The following is an 18875-nucleotide window of genomic DNA, read 5'->3' as shown; positions in this document are numbered from 1 at the left end:
TGCACCAGAAGCAGGTGGTGGTTCTAGAGGCACTCAGTCTTTTGGGGGGGAGGAAGAAAAGAAAGAAACCTTTTTATCAAAGGAAGGCGGCCATAACCCGGGGAACATACAAATAATTTTGCTCTGCATTTAGTTACCTTAAAGGATTTTGAGCGTTTTTAAAAAAATACTCCGTTGCCTCCATTGCCAGAATCTTGGGTTGATCTAAAGCGGAGGATTTCTGATCTTCGCTGTAAACATTCTCTAGGTGTTTTGTTTAAGTAATCCCAAGGTGGGGCTCAAACTCATGACCCCGAGATCAAGAGTTGGATGCTTCACTAACTGAGCCAGGCAGGTGCCCCTTTTCTCTAGGTGTGTTTTGAGCACTGGATTTCCGCATAAGAGATTTGGCACCCTGTTGGATTTTCCAGTGCGGTTATGGCCATTTTGGTAGAAACAGTATCAAAGGAAGCTTCTGCAAGATCAAGATTTAGCTGTCCAGATAAAGCAATGAGGCAGCAAATTTAGAACCCTTGTCGGTTTAAACCGCCAACATTTCTCCTCCAAATTTTTGTGTTCTGGGCAAAGGTCCAGATGAACAGCAGCTTCCCTATAACTTAGCAACTTGGTGTTTTGCATTTAATCTCTTGTCATTGCTTACTGTTTGGTGGTTGGCCCTTTTGTACAGACCTTTTGATTCTTCTTGATTTTGAATTCTTGATTCACCTGCAAAATAGACACTCTGTCTTAAATTCTCATTTATTGTAGATGGGTATTAATAGTATCTATAAATCATCAATACAGGTTGGTGGGCCTCATTAAATGTTTTATTTATTTTTGATACAGAGAGAGACAAAGCATGAGAGGGGGAGGGGCAGAGAGAGAAGGAGACACAGAACCGGAAGCAGGCTCCAGGCTCTGAGATAGCCGTCAGCACAGAGCCCGACGCGGGGCTCGAACCCACAAACGTGAGATCTGACCTGAGCCGAAGCTGGACGCTCAACCGACTGAGCCACCCAGGCGCCCCTTGGTGGGCCTCATTGATCGGGTCACTACTTGAAAAGTTGAGCTACGACCCTGTAATGTGTAGTTTTCATTCCAGTGGAGAAGCTCTTCCCCCTTGTAGGATGTTTTCTCCGTATCTCAAAGAAGCCTAGGCTTCTGTACTATGAAAATAAAGTGAGGTTTGTTATTCTAAAATGTAACCTGTTTAAAATGGACATTTAAAAATCTACCTTGAGGGGTGCCTGGGTGGCTCAGTCGGTTAAGCATCAGCTTGGGCTCAGGTCATGATCTCACGGTTCGTGGGTTCGAGCCCCGTGTCAGGCTCTGCGCTGACAGCTAGCTCAGAGCCTGGAGCCTGCTTCGGATTCTGTGTCTCCCTCTCTCTCTGACCCTCTCCTGCTCGCACTGTCTCTCAAAAATAAATAGAAAACATTAAAAAAATTAAAAAAAAGAAAGTGTTAAAAATCTACCTCGATTGTTTAAAAAGCCTACAAGTGTTGATTGATGTCAGCCTTCAGCTTCATGTTCCTCCACCACGCTTCTCTTGCTTTTAGAGACTTTCAAAATGTAAAAGAAGTGGTTGCTTGGTGTCCTGCAGGAAAAAGTTTTGTGTCAACTGACCTGTTTGGTAACAGCTTTCAGAGATATTAGTTCCTCACTAAAGGTAGAGGATGAGCGATGACATCCTCTGGTCTAGAGCATGAGGGCAAGAGCCAGACTTGGCTTCCCCAGTTTTCTGCCCTTGAGGAAAATCAAAGTTCTCAAAGTCAGAAATTTGAGGTTAAGGTAAAAGAGACTTAAATATTTAGTGTTTTTTTCAGGAAGAGGGGTTGCCTTTCTTAGACCTCAAGTATAGATACATTATTTGAGCTTTGAATACTTACTGTCTTTATAGCGTTTAAAAGTCTACAGCTTGACAGAGACTGTCCTTTATTATTGCTATGAATATCATGATGCCAGAATAAAGCTACATCTTGTATCTGTTCTTGGAAATTAGCTCAAAGCAAAAACAGCTTGGACAGTTAAGTTTTTGCTTTAAATACTTCTCTCACTTATGAAATTTAGTTGTCCTCTGTACTTTTTAAGGTGTCACTTTCATAATTTTTTCCTATTATGTCAATCAAATGTGAGGATGTAATTTGTATTTTCCATCATAACCCCTAGAAAGGAATCTACCTGTTGAACAAGTAATTGTATTATATTAAAAAAAAATTGGGGGGGGTTAACATTTAGTATTGAAAAATAGGGAGAGACAGAGCATGAGCATGGGAGGGGCAGAGAGAGGGGGAGGCACACTATCTGAAGCAGGATCCAGGCTCTGAGCTGTCAGCACACAGCCCGATGTGGGGCTCGAACCCACCAGCAGTGAGATCATGACCTGAGCCGAAGTCGGACACCCAACCGACTGAGCCACCCCGGCGCCCCAACTGTATTATATTCATGTCACATTGTTGGTGGCAGTATAACATTGTGATGAACATGCAGATTTGAGTACCAGAGGCACAGAGATTTCAAGCCTGACTCTGCATTTTAATGATTGTATGACCTTGTGCATATCCTGAACCTCAGCAATATGACCTAGGCAAATTTGCTTTGTGCCTTAAATCCTAAGTTTTATTGAATAAAAGTACCTAATATTTGGTACACTTATTCACAGGTTGCAAACTGTTTGCACATAAATACAAAATACCAGTTGAATTACATGTGAGAAATCATAATCTTCCTCACAATGAAGGAAGATCTTATACCACTTTCCTCTTTATGAAAGTAAGTGTTGCAGCTTTTTTTTGACCCTTCACATTCATGGCTTAAAGTTACCAGCCCTTTCACTCAGCTGGTCTGTTAAAAGGAAGGAGAGGGGCGGCCAAGGTGTTTTGTACATAGCTTGGCGTGACTTCAGTACTCTTGCATCTGGCTGGCTCATTCAGAAGAGCATGCGACTCTTGATCTCGGAGTCATGAATTTGAGTCCTGCATGGGGTATATAGATAACTTAAATAAATGAAGCTTAAAAATATATGATTAAGTATTTTCCACAGCAGTTTGACCATAAGTGTGTTACAGTACACTATCAGTGAAAGCAAGAATGGTTTACAGTTGCCTGTTGACTTGGATGGTTTTTATTCCCCAGAAATAAAACGTTTTTTTAATACTGTTTTCTTTTAGAGTCACATTCACAAATAATTTAACCACTCTAATCAAACAAACCAGACTCTCATATATAACAGGCATACATTAACCCTAAGTTGAAATTTCTAGAGGATTTGTTTATGAAATTGCTGGTAAGTACATCAGTGTTTTTAAATTTTTATGATTTTAGAGATGGTCTGTAAACAAAATAAGATGAATATTATTGCTTTTATTGCATTTTGTGGTAAGGAAATTATATATTCATCCTGATCTAGGACTCACTGGTTTATTTTCTTTTATTTGAGGGGAGGGGCTTACTCACCTCTTTAAACCTAGTATGTGTCTCAACCACTTGTAAATGAAGTTTAGTAGTGAGGGAGTTGGTGACCTGTCACTGAAGGTTAGGGAAAGTTACAGTTTCCTTTTTTTTTTTTTGAGGTTGTTTGTTCTATAGAAAAGCACTTCTTTTTAGCAGTAATCCTAGAACTTACCATTTTTGTAATTCCAAGTGAAATTATAAAGGCTCCAAATAAATGAATAACTACACATATTTGTTGTATGTACTTAATAGTTTGTGTTTGGCTTTATTGTTAATGATGAATTTTATAACTGCCTCCTAAACTGTATAGACCTGTGAAAAATATGTAAATTTCATAGTAAAGCTTTTTAGATAAAAATTATCAAGTTGATATATTTATATAATTATCTTATTCAGAAGCTTCCCAGGAAACTTTTTATTCAGTTCATTTATTACAGCTGTTAATTCTATAGTTATTTTTGGTCATTGAGTTACACGTGTTTTGAAAATATGGGTACGCCATGTAAGTTTAGCTATAATCAGTATTGCTTGTGATTGCATCACTGAAGTCTTACTGCGTATTTGTGACTTATGTAAGACATGGTGCTCTGTGCTACTGCAGTTTCAGAGAGAATCCCTTTAAATACTGCCGGATTTGTGTTTCTGTTTTATTAGGAAGGGGTGTAATTGTCAGAAGGTAGCTTTCTCTTGTGATTTTTTTTTTTTAATTTCAAAGAAATATACTTACCTATTTTCTCCAGTCAGCTGTTTTATTTCTCCCCTCCTCCTCATCATAACCTAACCAGGAGAGACTGTTGGAGGTTTCTGACATGTTCCTCATTGGCACCTTGCCCCTGAGGAAATTGAAGGGTATCCTGGAAAACTTTTTAAGCAAAACTGATACAGAGGCCCCTTTGTCCTGTTACTTGAAAGCATTTCAACAATGAAAAGTGTCTTTTACATAAGAGGTAGAAATATTTGATTTTTCTTATATTGGTGTATTGCTTTATAGTTTAAGTTGTGCCCATACATTAACTTAACAAATGTTTGAGCATATGGTAAAGCTCTTTGGGAGATAGGCAAGTAAAACAGGTAATCTACATCTCTGGAGGTTATATTCAATAGGAGAAAGACTTGTGTTATGTCTGTTTATGACGTAGGAGTGATATAAGCCTCATTTTACAGGGGTCAGGCTCGGGGATTCAGTGACATGCCTAAAGGTTTGTTGCTGTAAAGTTGAGGATAGGCTAAAACTAAGAGATTGAGGGCCCACTTTCAGTTCTCTTTCGAATAGACACACTCCCTCTCTTTAAACTTTGAAACAACATGTGATCAAAATCTTTCAGTCACCCTATTCACTTTAGTTGTTGGTTGAACATAAAAACTTTAATTTCTGACTGTATGTTAAGCTAACTTGAATTTAAATAAATAAATTTTATTTTAAATTTAATTTTTGGTTCCAGGCTTCCTAAACCATGTGCCTTATTGCTCTGCCTTTCTACAGAAACTTCTGTCGAGCTCACTAGTTATTTTCCACATCGTTAAATCCAGTGGTCAATTCTCAGTCCTCATCTTTTTTTTTTAATGCTTTTTATTTTTGTTTTTGGGGGACAGAGAGAGACAGTGCGAGCAGGGGAGGATCAGAGAGAGAGGGAGATACAAAATCTGTAGCAGGCTGCAGGCCCTGAGCTGTCAGCACAGAGCCCGATGCGGGGCTCGAACCCACAAACCGTGAGGTCATGACCTGAGCCAAAGCAGGATGCTTTGGAGCCACTCAGGTGCCCCTATTTTTTTTTTAAAGATATAATTCACCTAACATTAAAAGCATTGTATTAAAGTGGTTTTTTTGTATATACCCAAGGTTAGGCAACCATTACCACTGTCTAATTCCAGAACATTTTCATCACCCCTAAAAGAAACCCTGTACCCGTAGCCGTCATTCTCCATTCCTCCCTTCCTCCCTTTATTCCTTGGCAACCACTAATCTTTCTACTCTATGGATTTCCTTATTATTGGGATTTTAGATTGCTAATTCTTCAGGACTGACTTCTCAGAACTTTTCTCTGTGTGTTGGTCTCATTTATGATAGCCATCTTGTGGTTTGAAATACCATCTATAAATGGGTGACTTCCAGATCTTTATCTTTGGGCTTCATGTTTACTGGGCATCCCAGACTTACTGTGTCGAAACCTGAACTCCCAGTCTTTCCTTTTATAAGTCTGTTCTTCTCTCAGTCTTCTGCATCTCAGTAAACAGCCATTTTGTCCATCTTTTGCCCAAATCAAAAACTTAGAGTCACCCTTGACTCTTTCCTTCGTATGACTATCAGCCAATCCCATTGATTCTACCTTCAGAATATATCCAGTGTCTAACCATTTGTCTCAGCCTCCAGTCCTGTCACCCTGGCCAGGCTGCTGTCCTAGCTCTGCTGGATTATTGCACTTGCTTCCTTTATACTTTATCCCGTGCCTCTTTGCAGTTTGTATTCTATACAACAGCTGGTGTAAGCCTGTGAACAACCTAAGTCAGATCATGTCACTCATGAGCAAATGCTCCAGTAGCTTCTGATCACACCACAGTCAATGCCAAAGTCCTTAGAGGGCTTTTGAAGCTTCATACCATCCGGCCTCCCCCTGCCCCTTGCTCACCCAGTTTCAGCCACACTGGCTTCCCTGCTGTTCTCACACCAGGAATACTCTTCTCAGTCAGAGTCTTATTTGCTGTTCCCTCTGCCCAGAATGCTCTTCCCCCATATATCTTCACAGCTTTTCACTCTCTTACTTTCTTTAGGTCTTTGACCACCTTATCTAAATAGCACAAGAAAAAACACCTTACAGGCATCCACTGCTTTATTTTTCTTACCATCTGTTGTATCTGTCATAATCTTACTATATTTATATAGTATATGATCTGAATTATTTTGTTTATTGTTTTATTGTATATTGTATATTGTTTATTCCATCAGAGTAGAGATTTTTGCTGTTTTATTCACTGCTGTTTCTCTCTCTCTCTCTTTTTTTTAAATGTATATTTGTTTTCAGAGAGAGAGAAATAGAGGAGGGAGGGAGAGGAGGAGAGAGACTCCCAAGCAGGCTCCAGTGCTGGAGGCAGGACTAGATCTCAAGAACCATGAGATCATGACCTGAGCGAAAATCAAGAGTCAGATGCTTAGTCTACTCAGCTACCCAAGCTCCCCTTCACTGCTCTGTTTCTAATGTCTGAGCAGGACCTCATACAGAGAAGCCCGTCAGATATTTTTGAATGAGCAACTAATTTTTTTAAGCAACTAAAACTATTCCTTGGTTTATAATAAGTATTCAATAAATATTTATGAAATGAATGATTGGAGAAATGTTATTCCCAGAAAAACATGCACATAAACAAAGTACAGCAAAAGCTTTCACAACGTTCATGAACTATTACAAAATTGACCATAAACCACAGATTAAGAATGTTTGGTTTTTGAAAATTGAATTACGAGTTTTGCAAAAAACTTATTCCTGTAGAAATTGATATATCCACATAGGTGCTCAGAAGAGAGTTTGTCTGTAAGCCCATAAAACCGTATCTGTAATAAATATATCTTGTGTTTAAGATTGGCTTTTTTATGTCTGGACTTAAGGTATTTTTCACTAATGGTTTTAATCCAGAAAAGTCTCTTTTTTATAACCATCTGGATGCCACATTTTGGTGTGTTAGACTCCATTTCGAGTAAGGACTCAGTGGTAGGATAGTCTGATGTGTCAGGATTTTTAAATATGAGAAAATTAAGTTTAATTTCCATCTCATTCCTAAAAAAAAATAGATTTTGATTCAGTACATTGATCTTGAATATTATTTGGAGAAGGACAAGACATTTCTAAAAGTAAATGTAGTGCTATTAGAGGGTGAGTCATTAAAATATTTGTAACCAGTTTCCTATTTACACAGTCCATTTTGTTTCTGTTAGACTAATTGTGTTTCTTTTGCAACAAACTTCTGCCTGTTCTTCCTCCTGGATTGCATATACCTTTACTCCATAAATGCACGAAGAAAGCCTTCCAACTCTGTTCTAATGGAAAACTTACAGTAGGAAGTGCTTAGTGACTTGCTACCGGAGAGTACAGTATGGAAGGATGGGACAGAAGTATGACCTGGAGAAGCCTGCCAAACTCCCTCAGCCAAGGGATCAAGGTTAACATCTTCAGTGAGGGTCCTATTGATACACCACGTACCCTTGATCTGTTAGAAGGAGGGCCCTTCACCTAAGTTGTAGTCTTCCTCAAAACTTCAGTCTAATCATGAGAAGAACATTGAGTGACATTCTGTAAAGTATCTGACACATGCTCCTCAAAACTGTCAAGACCATCAAAAGCAAGGAAAGTCTGAGAAATTGTCATAGTCTAAAAGGGACTGGAACTAAGGAGACATGATCACAAAATGTGATATGGTATCCTGGATGGGATTTTGGAACAGAAAGAGGGCATTAGGGGAAAATTAATGAAATGTATCAGTGTTAGTTCATTAGTTGTAACAAATGCACCACTATGTTAATGTAACTTGTTAACAATGGAAGAAAATGAGTGCTGGATATAAAGCAATACTCTCTACTACCTTTGGGCCTTTTCTGTAAATCTAAAATTATTCTAAAATTAAAAGTTCGTTTGTTTTAAAGAAAGCCTCAATCATGAAATCAGAATTGCTTTTGGAGAGGCAAGGAAGCCTACTTTCACTACTTCTCTTCAGTAATACAATAATAGCAAAAATATAAGGGGGAATGGCATAAAGTTTGGGGGGAATATTGTGGTCTGCTTATCCCTGGAATTCTGATAGGAGAGAGTTGGCATAGTTTAGCACTTCTACTGAAATGATACAAGTTACTGTCAGGAATTGTGATCACGAGAAAGTAGAAAGACCCTTTCAAGGAGCCTACCTTTATAGGCATAAAGGAAAACTCTAAGTGGTAAAAAGAAAAATCTTTTGGGGCGCCTGAGTGGCTCAGTCGGTTAAGCATTCGGCTTCAGCTCAGGTCATGATCTCACAGTTCATGGGTTTGAGCCCCGCGTCCAGCTCTTTGCTGACAGCTTGGAGCATGGAGCCTGTTTTCGGATTGTGTCTCCCTTTCTCTCTGACCCTCCCCTGCTCGTGCTGTCTCTGTCTCTCAAAAATAAATGAAAAACATAAAAAAAGAAAAGTCTTTTATTTTACTGTTAGAAAGATGTTTGAAAGAGCTGATGAATTTCTAATTTTCATTACATTAATTTTAGATAAAATTTCAAATACTGCTTTTCCTTATGTATTGAAAGATACCTTAATAACCTAACCTTGCTTCTCTAAAAATATAGATTGTATTCTGCTAGTGTTGAAGAACAGCTGTCACTAAAATAAACAACTCATTGGAATAATATTTTTACTGGGGGTTAGAAAATTCAAGCAATTAGATTTATTTGGTTTATTTTCCCCTGATCTGAATCAAAACTTAAGTCTCATGTACAATCCAAAGCACACCTCTCTTCTTCCCCTCTGCCTCCAACGATATCTAGCACAGCTTGACCCAAATTTGAAAACCTACACTAATGTGCCCTTTGCTCTCTTTACTCCTGCTTTTCCACTTCTCACCCACTCAGTATGCTGCTAGGGAGAGAAGGGTTAAAAAGGAAGGGGACAAGATCTTATTTTACTGGCCTGATAAAGTTTTAAAATATAAACTGGACTAGTAAATTTTCAGAAGGTAACTAGCATATAAGACAGGTGATCTGACTGGTGGATAGAATTTTATAAAAAGAAAGGCACAGACTTTCCGGAAAAGTGTGGATTTAAATACTCATCCTGACACTTATAAGCTTCAAATTTTCATTTTTTTTTTATCTTAAGTGAGGTTTGTAAGGATTTCATTTGATATGTATAGAAATATTTAGCTCAGTAGCTATCAGACATTCAGGACTCAGTAAATGGAACGACCTGTTTTCAAAGCCACATGATTTGTGTGTGTGTGTGTGTGTGTGTGTGTGTGTGTGTGTTTTGACAGTTACAGATGAAAGTCTTATGAGGATTGAAAATAGGATTGAAAATCGAGTGGTGTGAAGACTGAAAAGATTATTCACTAAAGTTTTATTGGAAGACCTGGTAGGGATCCCATTTTAGGTGTCCTTTTTCTCCTGTTAAGTTTGCTTACCTGTGCCCTGTAAGGAGACGGGAATTAGAAATTAGAAATTTATAATTCTTGAAAAATGTATGTATATAACAAAATTTAAGAAAACAAAAATACAAAGAAAATTAAAAACCCAGCTAATAATTACTATTATTACTTAATGACAATGTTCAATTTAATTAATAGCATATGATAATTAAGATCACCATTTTTTAGTTTAGTTCCTGTGTTATAAACATGGAATATGAATCCAGTGTGGTTTTGTAAGTTAAAAGATGTCGCAATATTGTTGCAAACTGTTACTGGTTATCTGTATTTTGTTTCAGAGTAGATGCTACCTGTAAGAATTTGTATGCTAAAATTTTCCATGAGGGAGAGGTGTTAGGTAGAGGTGGATAGGCAAGTTTACAGGATCTTTTTTGGCAAATTGTTACTAGTTATCTGTGTTTCTTATCAGAGTAGATACTATGTATAAGACTTTATATGCTAAAATTTTCCATTAGGAGGGAGTGTTAGGTGGAGGTGGATAGGCAAGTTCACAGGATCTTTTTTGGATTTGGACTTATTTAGCATTTTGTTTTTGTTTCTTCAGATTTAAACTCATCTGTCAGGCAGAGATTTAATGTTGAAGATAAATGCGAATAGGGATGAACCCATCTGGAAACGTTAAAGAAACCTATAGAAATGCTTGCTTTAAAAAGAAAAGAGATGGGTGCCTAGCTGGCTCAGAGGAGTGTACAACTCTTGATCTCAGGGTCATAAGTTTGAGCCCCATGTTAAGAGTAGAGATTATAAAAGTAAATAAGAACAGTTTTTCATTTGTAGTGGTAAATGCGATGCTTTATCTTAAGATGATTAACAAGCAGTGAGTCTTTTTTTAATTTTTTTAATGTTTATGAGAGAGAGAGAGAGAGAGAGAGAGAGAGAGAACGAACTGAGGAGGGACAGAAAGAGAGGGAGACACAGAATCTGCAGCAGGCTCCGGGCTCTGAGCTGTCAGCACAGAGCCCGATGTGAGGCTTGAACTCATGAGCTATGAGATCATGACCTGAGCCAAAGTCAGTCGCTTAACCGACTGAGCCACCAGGCCCCCAACAAGCAGTGAGTCTTAAGTCTTGTCTGGAGTTCCTGAATTACTACTTGTTACCCACTAAACTCTGTCTTGGTGGTACATTCTCCATATTTGTTGACTAAATAAGTACTTATGATATAGCTGTAGCCCAGTCCTTTAAAGAAAGCTTCCCATTTTGGGTATTATTTCCAATGTTTGTAAAAACATTTTTATAATTGCAAGGAAAAAAGGAGGTAACAAGTAAAGACCAATATATTTAGGGGGGCTTGGGGGGAGATGCTTTTTACATGCTATTTTTATTAATTTTTTTCTTATTTTTACTGAAAAGATAATTTATATGCTTTGGTTTGTCTGTATTTTTTTTAGGGCCAAAGGTTGTAGTTAAAAGCAAATCTCCCGCACTCAGACCTTAAAGTCCCTTTTGCTAGTTACCAGTTAACTAGCACGTGTATACCTTTGTTGCCAGTTAACAAACGGGGGTACATGGTATATACTTATGTACTTTGGGTTTTCATCAACTCTATCAATGTACACAGCTGTGCCGTATTCTTTTTCAGAGCAGCAAGTATTCCATTGTTTGGATGTTAACTTGTCTCCTGTTGCTGTTGGTGGTCATTTTGATTATTCCCAGTATTTATGATCAGTACTTTTATGAATGTTCTTATAAACATGTCTTGGTACTCTGTGGTAAAATTGTATGTTAAATTCCTAGAACTGTAACAGGCCACATTCAAAAGAATAACAAGGGTTGGTGGGGATAGTACGTGCATTCAAAATTCTGATAAATGTTGCCAAGTTTAGAGGAGTATAATTTTAGACGGTGGAAGAGTTCTCATGTAGTTCTGTTTGCCTAGTGGCCTATTGATGATTTTTTTTTTCTTAGTATTCAGGGTCAACTTTGCATATTTGCCAAATATATACACCTTTAAATGCTTATATTAGTGACTAACTCTTTAAAATGCAGTTGAAAATGGTTAAAAGCAAAATACCAATTAGTACTAAGGTACTTATTTTTTTCTTTCCCAAAAAGAATTTCAGGGGAGTATCATCTTTCTTGAGGTTATATTTGTTTAAAAATGCTAGAGGTTCTGCTTTTCTTTCTCTGAAGGTGAGACTATTTGATCCAAAAAAATTGAACTGATTTTAGAAATGCATCTTGAAAATGAAAAAAGGTTTTGCTGCCAGGTGAGTGAAAACAGTAAATGGAAGTCTAAGATTTGAGTTTTCCCATCTTGCTCAAACCCAGTGAAATTATGGTGCTTGGCCGAGGGGGAAAAAAAAAGAGAGTTAAAGTTAAAATTCCTGTGTGAGGTTGTCAAATTCTCACGCTGTATATTTTCTTTCAGATTCCTTTGTTTCTTCCTCTTCCTCTCAGCCTGTATCTCTATTTTCGACCTCACAAGGCAAGTCTGTCATTTTTTTGTGTGCATTTATAAAAGAAAAATGTTGAGAAAGAGGCTGTAACTGGGGATATGAGGCACAAGTTTTCTATTGCTCCCAAATCCCTTGAAATAAAATCTGTAAGCCAGTTCTTCATATTTAGCAGTTTGCATTGGATTTCCTATAAAGGTTAATAAAATAGAATAAGGCTAGGTAGGTAGACTCTTTGAGCAAAAAAGCTTTAGGTGTAGTTTGAGCATTTCTTAAAAATTATAAACTCACCCACAGAATTTAGAGCAGACAGAATTATGGCTCAGACGACAACTCATTGCAGGATACATTTAACGTACTGATTTGCAGTTATGCAACTGGTAGTAGATTTGGAAAGACAGTGTAAAAGTGTGCTTCCACTGAACTAATCCATCAACCTAGCTAGAGTCCTTTAGTGTGAATTTATCTGAGATTAGTCAGATCGCTCGGCTAGCTAGGCTAGTTCCGAATTGCTTGGGAACATTGAACAAGTCAGTTGACTTTTTGGCAGGCAAGGCTTGTTTTCCTAGGGATTAAGCTGTAGCTTTGTGGGGTTGCTTGTTTGTGTAATTTTCTAGCCGGTGAAGAAGGGAATTGGAGGATGATAGCTATATGTGTGTAGGGTAGCACTAACTAAGAATCTGCAACTGAGAGCACGTTTGCACTAATAATAAAGCACAGTTTCATTTCTGTAGTTGTACTTGACCTAGAATATAGGTCAATGGAAAACCATTATTTTAAAAAGAGGTAATTAAACTCACTAGGTAGGTCTGAGAAGCCCTGTGCAAACCGATTATTGTTCTAGCTGGAATCGTCCCGTCTGTAGATGCCCATTCTCAGTGCTGGTTTGTAGAAGACTTTGACCTTATAAGAATAAAAGCTTAATGGGATAAAGGAGTTTAACCTACTTCTTAGCATGGTAGATAATTTCTTGGTTTTACTTCAGACTAATAATACTAGGTCCAGCCCCTTCGTAATCAGTGTCTCGTGTGAATTTGGGCATCTTGAGGGTCAAATCATGACCTCTGAAATTAAGCATTTATATTAAAAGGTAGATATTTTGCGAATACTAGAAAAGAACGCAAACCTACAAAGCAACTCGAATCTGAAGCCCAACCAGATGTTATCTTTAAGGTTTTTTTTCCTTATGAGAAATATAATAATTTAGGAAGCAAGTAGGTGTTACATGTGTTCTACTCTGGAAGATAAACTGGTATAAATATCATAGTGTAAAGGGAGCAAATCATTACATTTTCTCTGTTGTGAATATTTCAGATATTTTAAAATACATTTTTCATGGTTATAACTCTTAGTCACTTTTTTCATAAAAGGGATAATTGATCATAATTGATATCCGAAGTAGTATAACAGTGCAGGCAAGCACAGCATTCCTAATGTATGGAATGTTTACAAGATAAATGTCTTAGCTTCAAAAATTGTTTTAGTTCCAGCAAAAATACACATACATTCAGGTAGAATGGAGGTAAATAAAAGATTTTGCTAATTAAAAACTAAGGTTTAAGTAGGCTTCAGTGGCATAATGAGTTTGTAAAAGAAAATAGATTTGCCATTTTTCCTTTTTGGTTATAGCTATTTTGACCAGTGCAGATTTAGGAGAATGCTATTGTTAAAAGGATATCATAAAGTGGCAATTTATTTTTTTTAAGCTTATTTATTTTCAGGGGTTTGGGGAGTAGCAGAAAGACAATCCCAAACAAGCTTGTGCTGTCAGCATGGAGCCCAACACAGAGCTTGATCCCACCAAATCAAGAGTTGGACACTTAACGACTGAGCCTCCCAGGTGCCCCCATAAAGTAGCTCTGTCCCTGCAGGAGTTCCAGCCTAGCCTGTATTACTACTAGCATTTTTCCCCTGCAAAAACACAAAAACACATAATGGAAAAATAACACAGTTGGTGCTCTAGTTCATTGTCAAGTCTAGAGATCAGCTTGTTGTTTGAGGAAACACCTTGGCAAGTAATTAGGTATGTTCTAGAATAGCCAAGAATGGCAGCTTCTGGTATGCCTTAATAAAAATAGGAAAGAGGATGTTGGTGTCCTTGATCAACTGGATTAAACCCCTGGAGAGAATAGCTGAGACCAGTCTGGCCCAACGCAGGGCTTTCAGAGTGACTGTTGTACCAAGAGGAACGTTGAAGGGCACTTGGGTGGCTCAGTCCATTAGGCGTCCAACTTCAGCTCAGGTCATGATCTCATGGTTTGTGGGTTTGAGCCCCATATTGCGCTCTGTGCTGACAGCTCAGAACCTGGAGCCTGCTTTGGATTCATTCTCTCTCTCTCTCTCTCTCTCTCTCTCCCCCCCTCCCTCCCTCCTCTGCTCATGCTCTCTGTCTCTCGAAAGAAATAAATCATTAAAAAATAAAAGAGGAACCTTGATTCCGTCACTGGCATTAACCCAACTAACTAACCTGTCTCTGGCTTCCATAGCCCTTAGCCATTTATTTAGTTTTGGAGAATTGTGTCTCACTTTTATGCATCTAAACCATATTAAGCAATATGCTGCAGTTATTGAGTAGAACATTGTCATATTTAAGAATGACATCTTCAGTCCTAAAATAGTTATTATTTTTGGCCATCAGGGAAATGCATTTACAAAAAACTGCCATTCATTTGGATTGAATAAAGGAAGGGCAGTTACATTTTTCAAAAGAAAATTATGTAATATTTATTAAATTGTACTGCTTTGAAGTATACAGTTATATAAGTTAGCAAGTAAGCTAACCTTTTGATGGCTATTAAGTTCATTCATAATGACAGTAGAATACTCCATTTCTTTTTAAATAAATTGTCCTCCTGAGTAGGTCCATTGTAGTCTTTTTCTTATTGATTCCTTTTTTCTCATCAAGCAGAATTTAATTTCAGCCTAATCCCTGAGTATTTCAAAATAGGGTGTAAATTTTCACGGTGTTTTCCTGTACTGTAAAACAAGGGTACTCACAGAGATATGGATGTAGGATGTGGCTCATTTTTATTGAGCTTTTACTTGTTCAGTACTTGATGGGAACCGTCGCATTTTCTCCTCGCAGCCAGTTTTAGGAGGAAAGGCACTACTAGCTCTCTTACCAGAGGGACACTGGAGTCTAAAATGGTGCAGTAGCTTGCTCCAGATCACAGAGTAGGTGACAGATGGAGGACTCCAAAGTCCATGCTCATAAACGCTGCCTACGGTAAAGACGATGACGTATATTAGTCATAGCTTAGGGTTTACAGATGGTTTTTAGAGATGTCATTTTCAGACTAATGCTACAGTCATGGGAGCAGGTGAAGAGGCAGAAATCACTATTGGAACCATATCACCGCTGTTAGTGATATAATTTAGTATCATCAGGGAGATGTGCTCCCTGCATCAGCACAAAACCAAACTGAAATTTGGTTTCTACTTTTGAAACCTTTGGTAAGAGTGGAGGCTGAAAAATACTCCGGTTTTCTTTAGAAAACATGGAAGAAAAGTAGGTAAAAGTAAGACGGGAAAGATGGGGACCACCCGCCCTGGAGAACTGGGAGCACATTTGCATTCAATCTGAGTAATGCAGTAGGCATCTGCAATAGGAAGTTAAACACTGAACTTTGGGGCAAGCGTTGAGGGAAAAAATTTGCCAGTTACAGCCTTTTTTTTAACAAAACCAAAACATTTTTCTTTGTACAAAAGGGACTTTTTGTTTAGGTTCTAGCTTGGCTGCGAAGTGTCTGCTGGCTAACTTCCTATTTTGATGCTGTGGCTGAAAGTTGCTGATATTGTTTTGCACGAGAATTTGTCTTTCCTGTTTTGTGAACATGAGAAAATTCAAGTGTAGGAAAACCTATACCTGAATATTTCAAGCCTCCCTTGTATGAATATGCATACTATTTCTTCACTGATGTTTATGGTTTTCCATGTTACAACTATCCTTTTAACTAAAAGGAACACATTTGCTTAGTGAGGGCAAGGCAGTGGGGGGAAGTAACCTGATAGTATCTATAGTATGATTCTAAGCTGTTCAGTCTTTTTAGGAAGAACTCTAGTGACATTATTGTTTACTTGTTTCCTAGATCACAGTGTTTTCAGTAGTTAAGTTACCAACACCTGAATATAAATACTACACCTTTTTTGAAAAGGCAGTTTGGGGAATAAGAAACAAAGTAAAGAGAAGCTGTTTTGGAGGATAGAATAAACAAACATGAAGGGATTTTTTTCAATTCCTGTGCATTTACTTGGTGTGAACACAGTGCTCACTTGGATTGATTTTTCATCGTGCCATTTTTAACTCCCTACCTTGTTCTATGAGATAAAATGCTGCAGGCAAAGGAGAGAGGAACGTCTTCCTGAACTCCCACACCCAAGTCTCTAGTCAAATGGAGCTTCTGCCTTATTCCAGTCAAAATTTCAAGTTCCTATACTTTGAAACTAGTAGGTAGAAGCATTTCAAGCCGGCCCAGAGGATCACCCTTGCCCCACTAACCTGTAAGCTGTGCTTCCGGACCAGGAGCATCCAGGAGCGAGAGTGAGAGAGAAGAGTGTCCGGCTCACCTCCTGTGGGATTTTTGCAGGTTGGGGAATTCTGAAGTGCAGTAAGGCTGTGTGTTTCGAACCAGGTTCATTACCTAGGACACTTGTAATGCTTCCATCTCCGGAAATGCTGAGTCAGTATGTTAGAGATCATACATGAAGTACTCGCAGTTCTAAAATTTGAAAGGGATTGTCAGAGATGGTGTCAAAGACTGTGTTTGTGCCAGATGGTTGTCCTGTTCAGCTAGTTGTACGTTGAACTAAAATACACGTTGACCTTGGTGGTGGTAAAATGAAACCTTGTTCAGGAAAGGTGGCTTTTTTTTTTTTTTCTGTCAACATTGGCTTCGAATTTTTTCCGTATTGGGCTGTCTCAGATGTCCTTACCTACACAGAACCTTGCATGATTCTTGGAATGCCACAGGCATTTGTTGAATAATAGTGATTCAGAAGTTGCATCACTCAAGTTTTTGAAATAGATCAAAGCTCCTGAGTTATTACTTCCTTTTATTTGAGAATGGTAGAAGGGAAAGTGTATAAAACTCTGAGTTTTTTCTCTGTGTTACATACTCTCCTCTATCAAAAAGTCATATGATCTGAAGTCCTTATGTCAGGACAGTTATGTTGGGTTTTTTTTGTCTTCTGAGAATGTGGTGTTGTTAGGGAGCGTTTACTGAGGATTTACTAAGTCCCCGATATGTTCTAAGTATTTTTCACATATTAACTCATTGGATCTTCACAGCAGTTTTCAAGTTAGGTGCTTTAGTATTCCCATTTCTTTAGATGACAGTAAGCAGCTTGCCGAGGCCACATGATTAGTGAGTGTGATAAAATGATTTTGCATCTTTTAATATGAATTTTTGGTCTGGGAGAGGTCTAGAAATTTAGACTGTGACTGTCAACTTAATTTCCTAGTTCTATTTCAGATAATACACTTAAAGGAAATCTCTGAATATATAGAATTTAAGAAGATAGGGGTAAGCAGGGAGCTCAGTACTGGATAAATTTGGGAACACACTCATGATCATTATGGGCTTATGACATTTTTCACTTCTTAGCATACATAATTCCCTTTTTAACAAATCTGTTAAGTGTATAACCCCTTTGTTAATAGGGTAATGCCTTACTTTTAAGTAATAAGAATTATTGAAAATATGCACATTAAATCCTATTATAGAAAATATTCACAATGAGGAAATTTTTTTGACAGACATTGGTTTTGAGTACTTTAAGTCTTGTAATGCACGTGAAGGGTTGGATCTTCTGAAAAAGCAAAGGGAGTGGACATTTCCTGAGATGTAAGAGGATCCCAAATTACTCTGTCAGGCAGTTTTACAGTATATAGTGTCTTAAAAACCAACAACCTTCAATTTCCTGCCATTTTGCAGACTTGGACATCACCAATGAATGTTAAGTGCAATCCTCACAAATGGGAAAAGTCTTTGCTTATGGGAGCTGTTCTAAAACAGGCCTAGTAGATTCTGGTCTTTGTTCTGTATGATATTTTCATGCCTTTATTAAACTTTTTACTTCCAGCCCAGGTTTTTCCATTGTCATCGTACAAGTCAGGTCTGTCCAAGTTTGTTAGGGTTCCAACTAGCCAAAGAAACTTCATTTGCTGAAACTCTAAACATGAGAATTAAAACTAAAGCACAGGTGAAGATGCTAACTTGCGTTGCTGCACGTGGGAAAGCTTGATTGCTGGTGGGGAGAGCTTCCGCCTGTGGCTCCGAGCCATCACTGCAGCACTGAGCTGCTTGCCCCCAAGGCCGCCTCCCAGAAAGCGCTGCCCACCCCACACCTTAAGTCACAGGATTACTAGGAACACAACTAAGGTTATTTTTGTGTGCATAAGAGTGATGTCCTACTAAAGAGTCTTAATTAAAGAATGCCGGAAGTCTCACTTATTGCAGTACTTGCTGGTATTCTGAGAATGATTCCTAACCCAGTCTTCTGGCTTTACTTCAGATTGTTATATATCTAGCTTGAAACTTTTGGCGTACTAAGAATTCAAGGAAGATAGGAGAGAAACAAGGCTTGGAAAACTGACAAGTTTGTGTCCTGACAGCATGTTAGAACAGTTCCAACATGCTTCCCCCCCATTAATGTGCACCTTCTCCGATTAGCAGTCAGTGTAGGTTGCTTTCTCTTTTATTTCTTCAAGCCCACTACCACCACATCATTTTACTTACTGGTTTTGCTTATTTTCTGTCTCCCACTCTGTGCTATAAGCACTGCAAAGGCCAAGGACTTTTTTGTTTTGTTCACTGCTTTGAATCTAGTTTCTGTTTTTTCTTTTCTTTTTTTTTTTCTTTAATGTTTGTTTTGGGAGAGAGAATCACGTGA

At 38.1% G+C, this 18875-nt stretch overlaps 1 protein-coding gene and 1 long non-coding RNA gene across 3 annotated transcripts in view; one reads left to right on the top strand and one right to left on the bottom strand.

Annotated features, from left to right (window-relative positions):
• RTN3 (reticulon 3) overlaps positions 1-18875 on the top strand; it is a 57457-nt gene that overhangs the window by 1372 nt on the left and 37210 nt on the right. The window contains exon 2 of one of the 2 annotated variants that reach the window (XM_029956464.1): positions 11960-12016. The exons of the other annotated variant lie outside the window; for it this stretch is intronic. Within the exon in view, the coding sequence (XP_029812324.1) occupies positions 11960-12016 (57 nt within the window). The remainder of the gene's footprint in view (positions 1-11959; positions 12017-18875) is intronic. 2 annotated transcript variants of the gene reach the window in all.
• Positions 38-16902, bottom strand: LOC115306200. Its single transcript, XR_003915231.1, has 4 exons — positions 16483-16902; positions 14982-15205; positions 1455-1576; positions 38-705 (listed from the first exon to the last, which is right to left on the bottom strand). It is a non-coding gene; the product is annotated as an uncharacterized LOC115306200 (long non-coding RNA).

The sequence above is a fragment of the Suricata suricatta genome, chromosome 11 (genome assembly GCF_006229205.1).
Source record: "Suricata suricatta isolate VVHF042 chromosome 11, meerkat_22Aug2017_6uvM2_HiC, whole genome shotgun sequence".
Lineage (NCBI taxonomy): Eukaryota > Metazoa > Chordata > Mammalia > Carnivora > Herpestidae > Suricata > Suricata suricatta.
The sequence above is the reverse complement of the archived record's forward strand: the minus strand, read 5'-3'. Positions and strand labels throughout refer to the sequence as shown.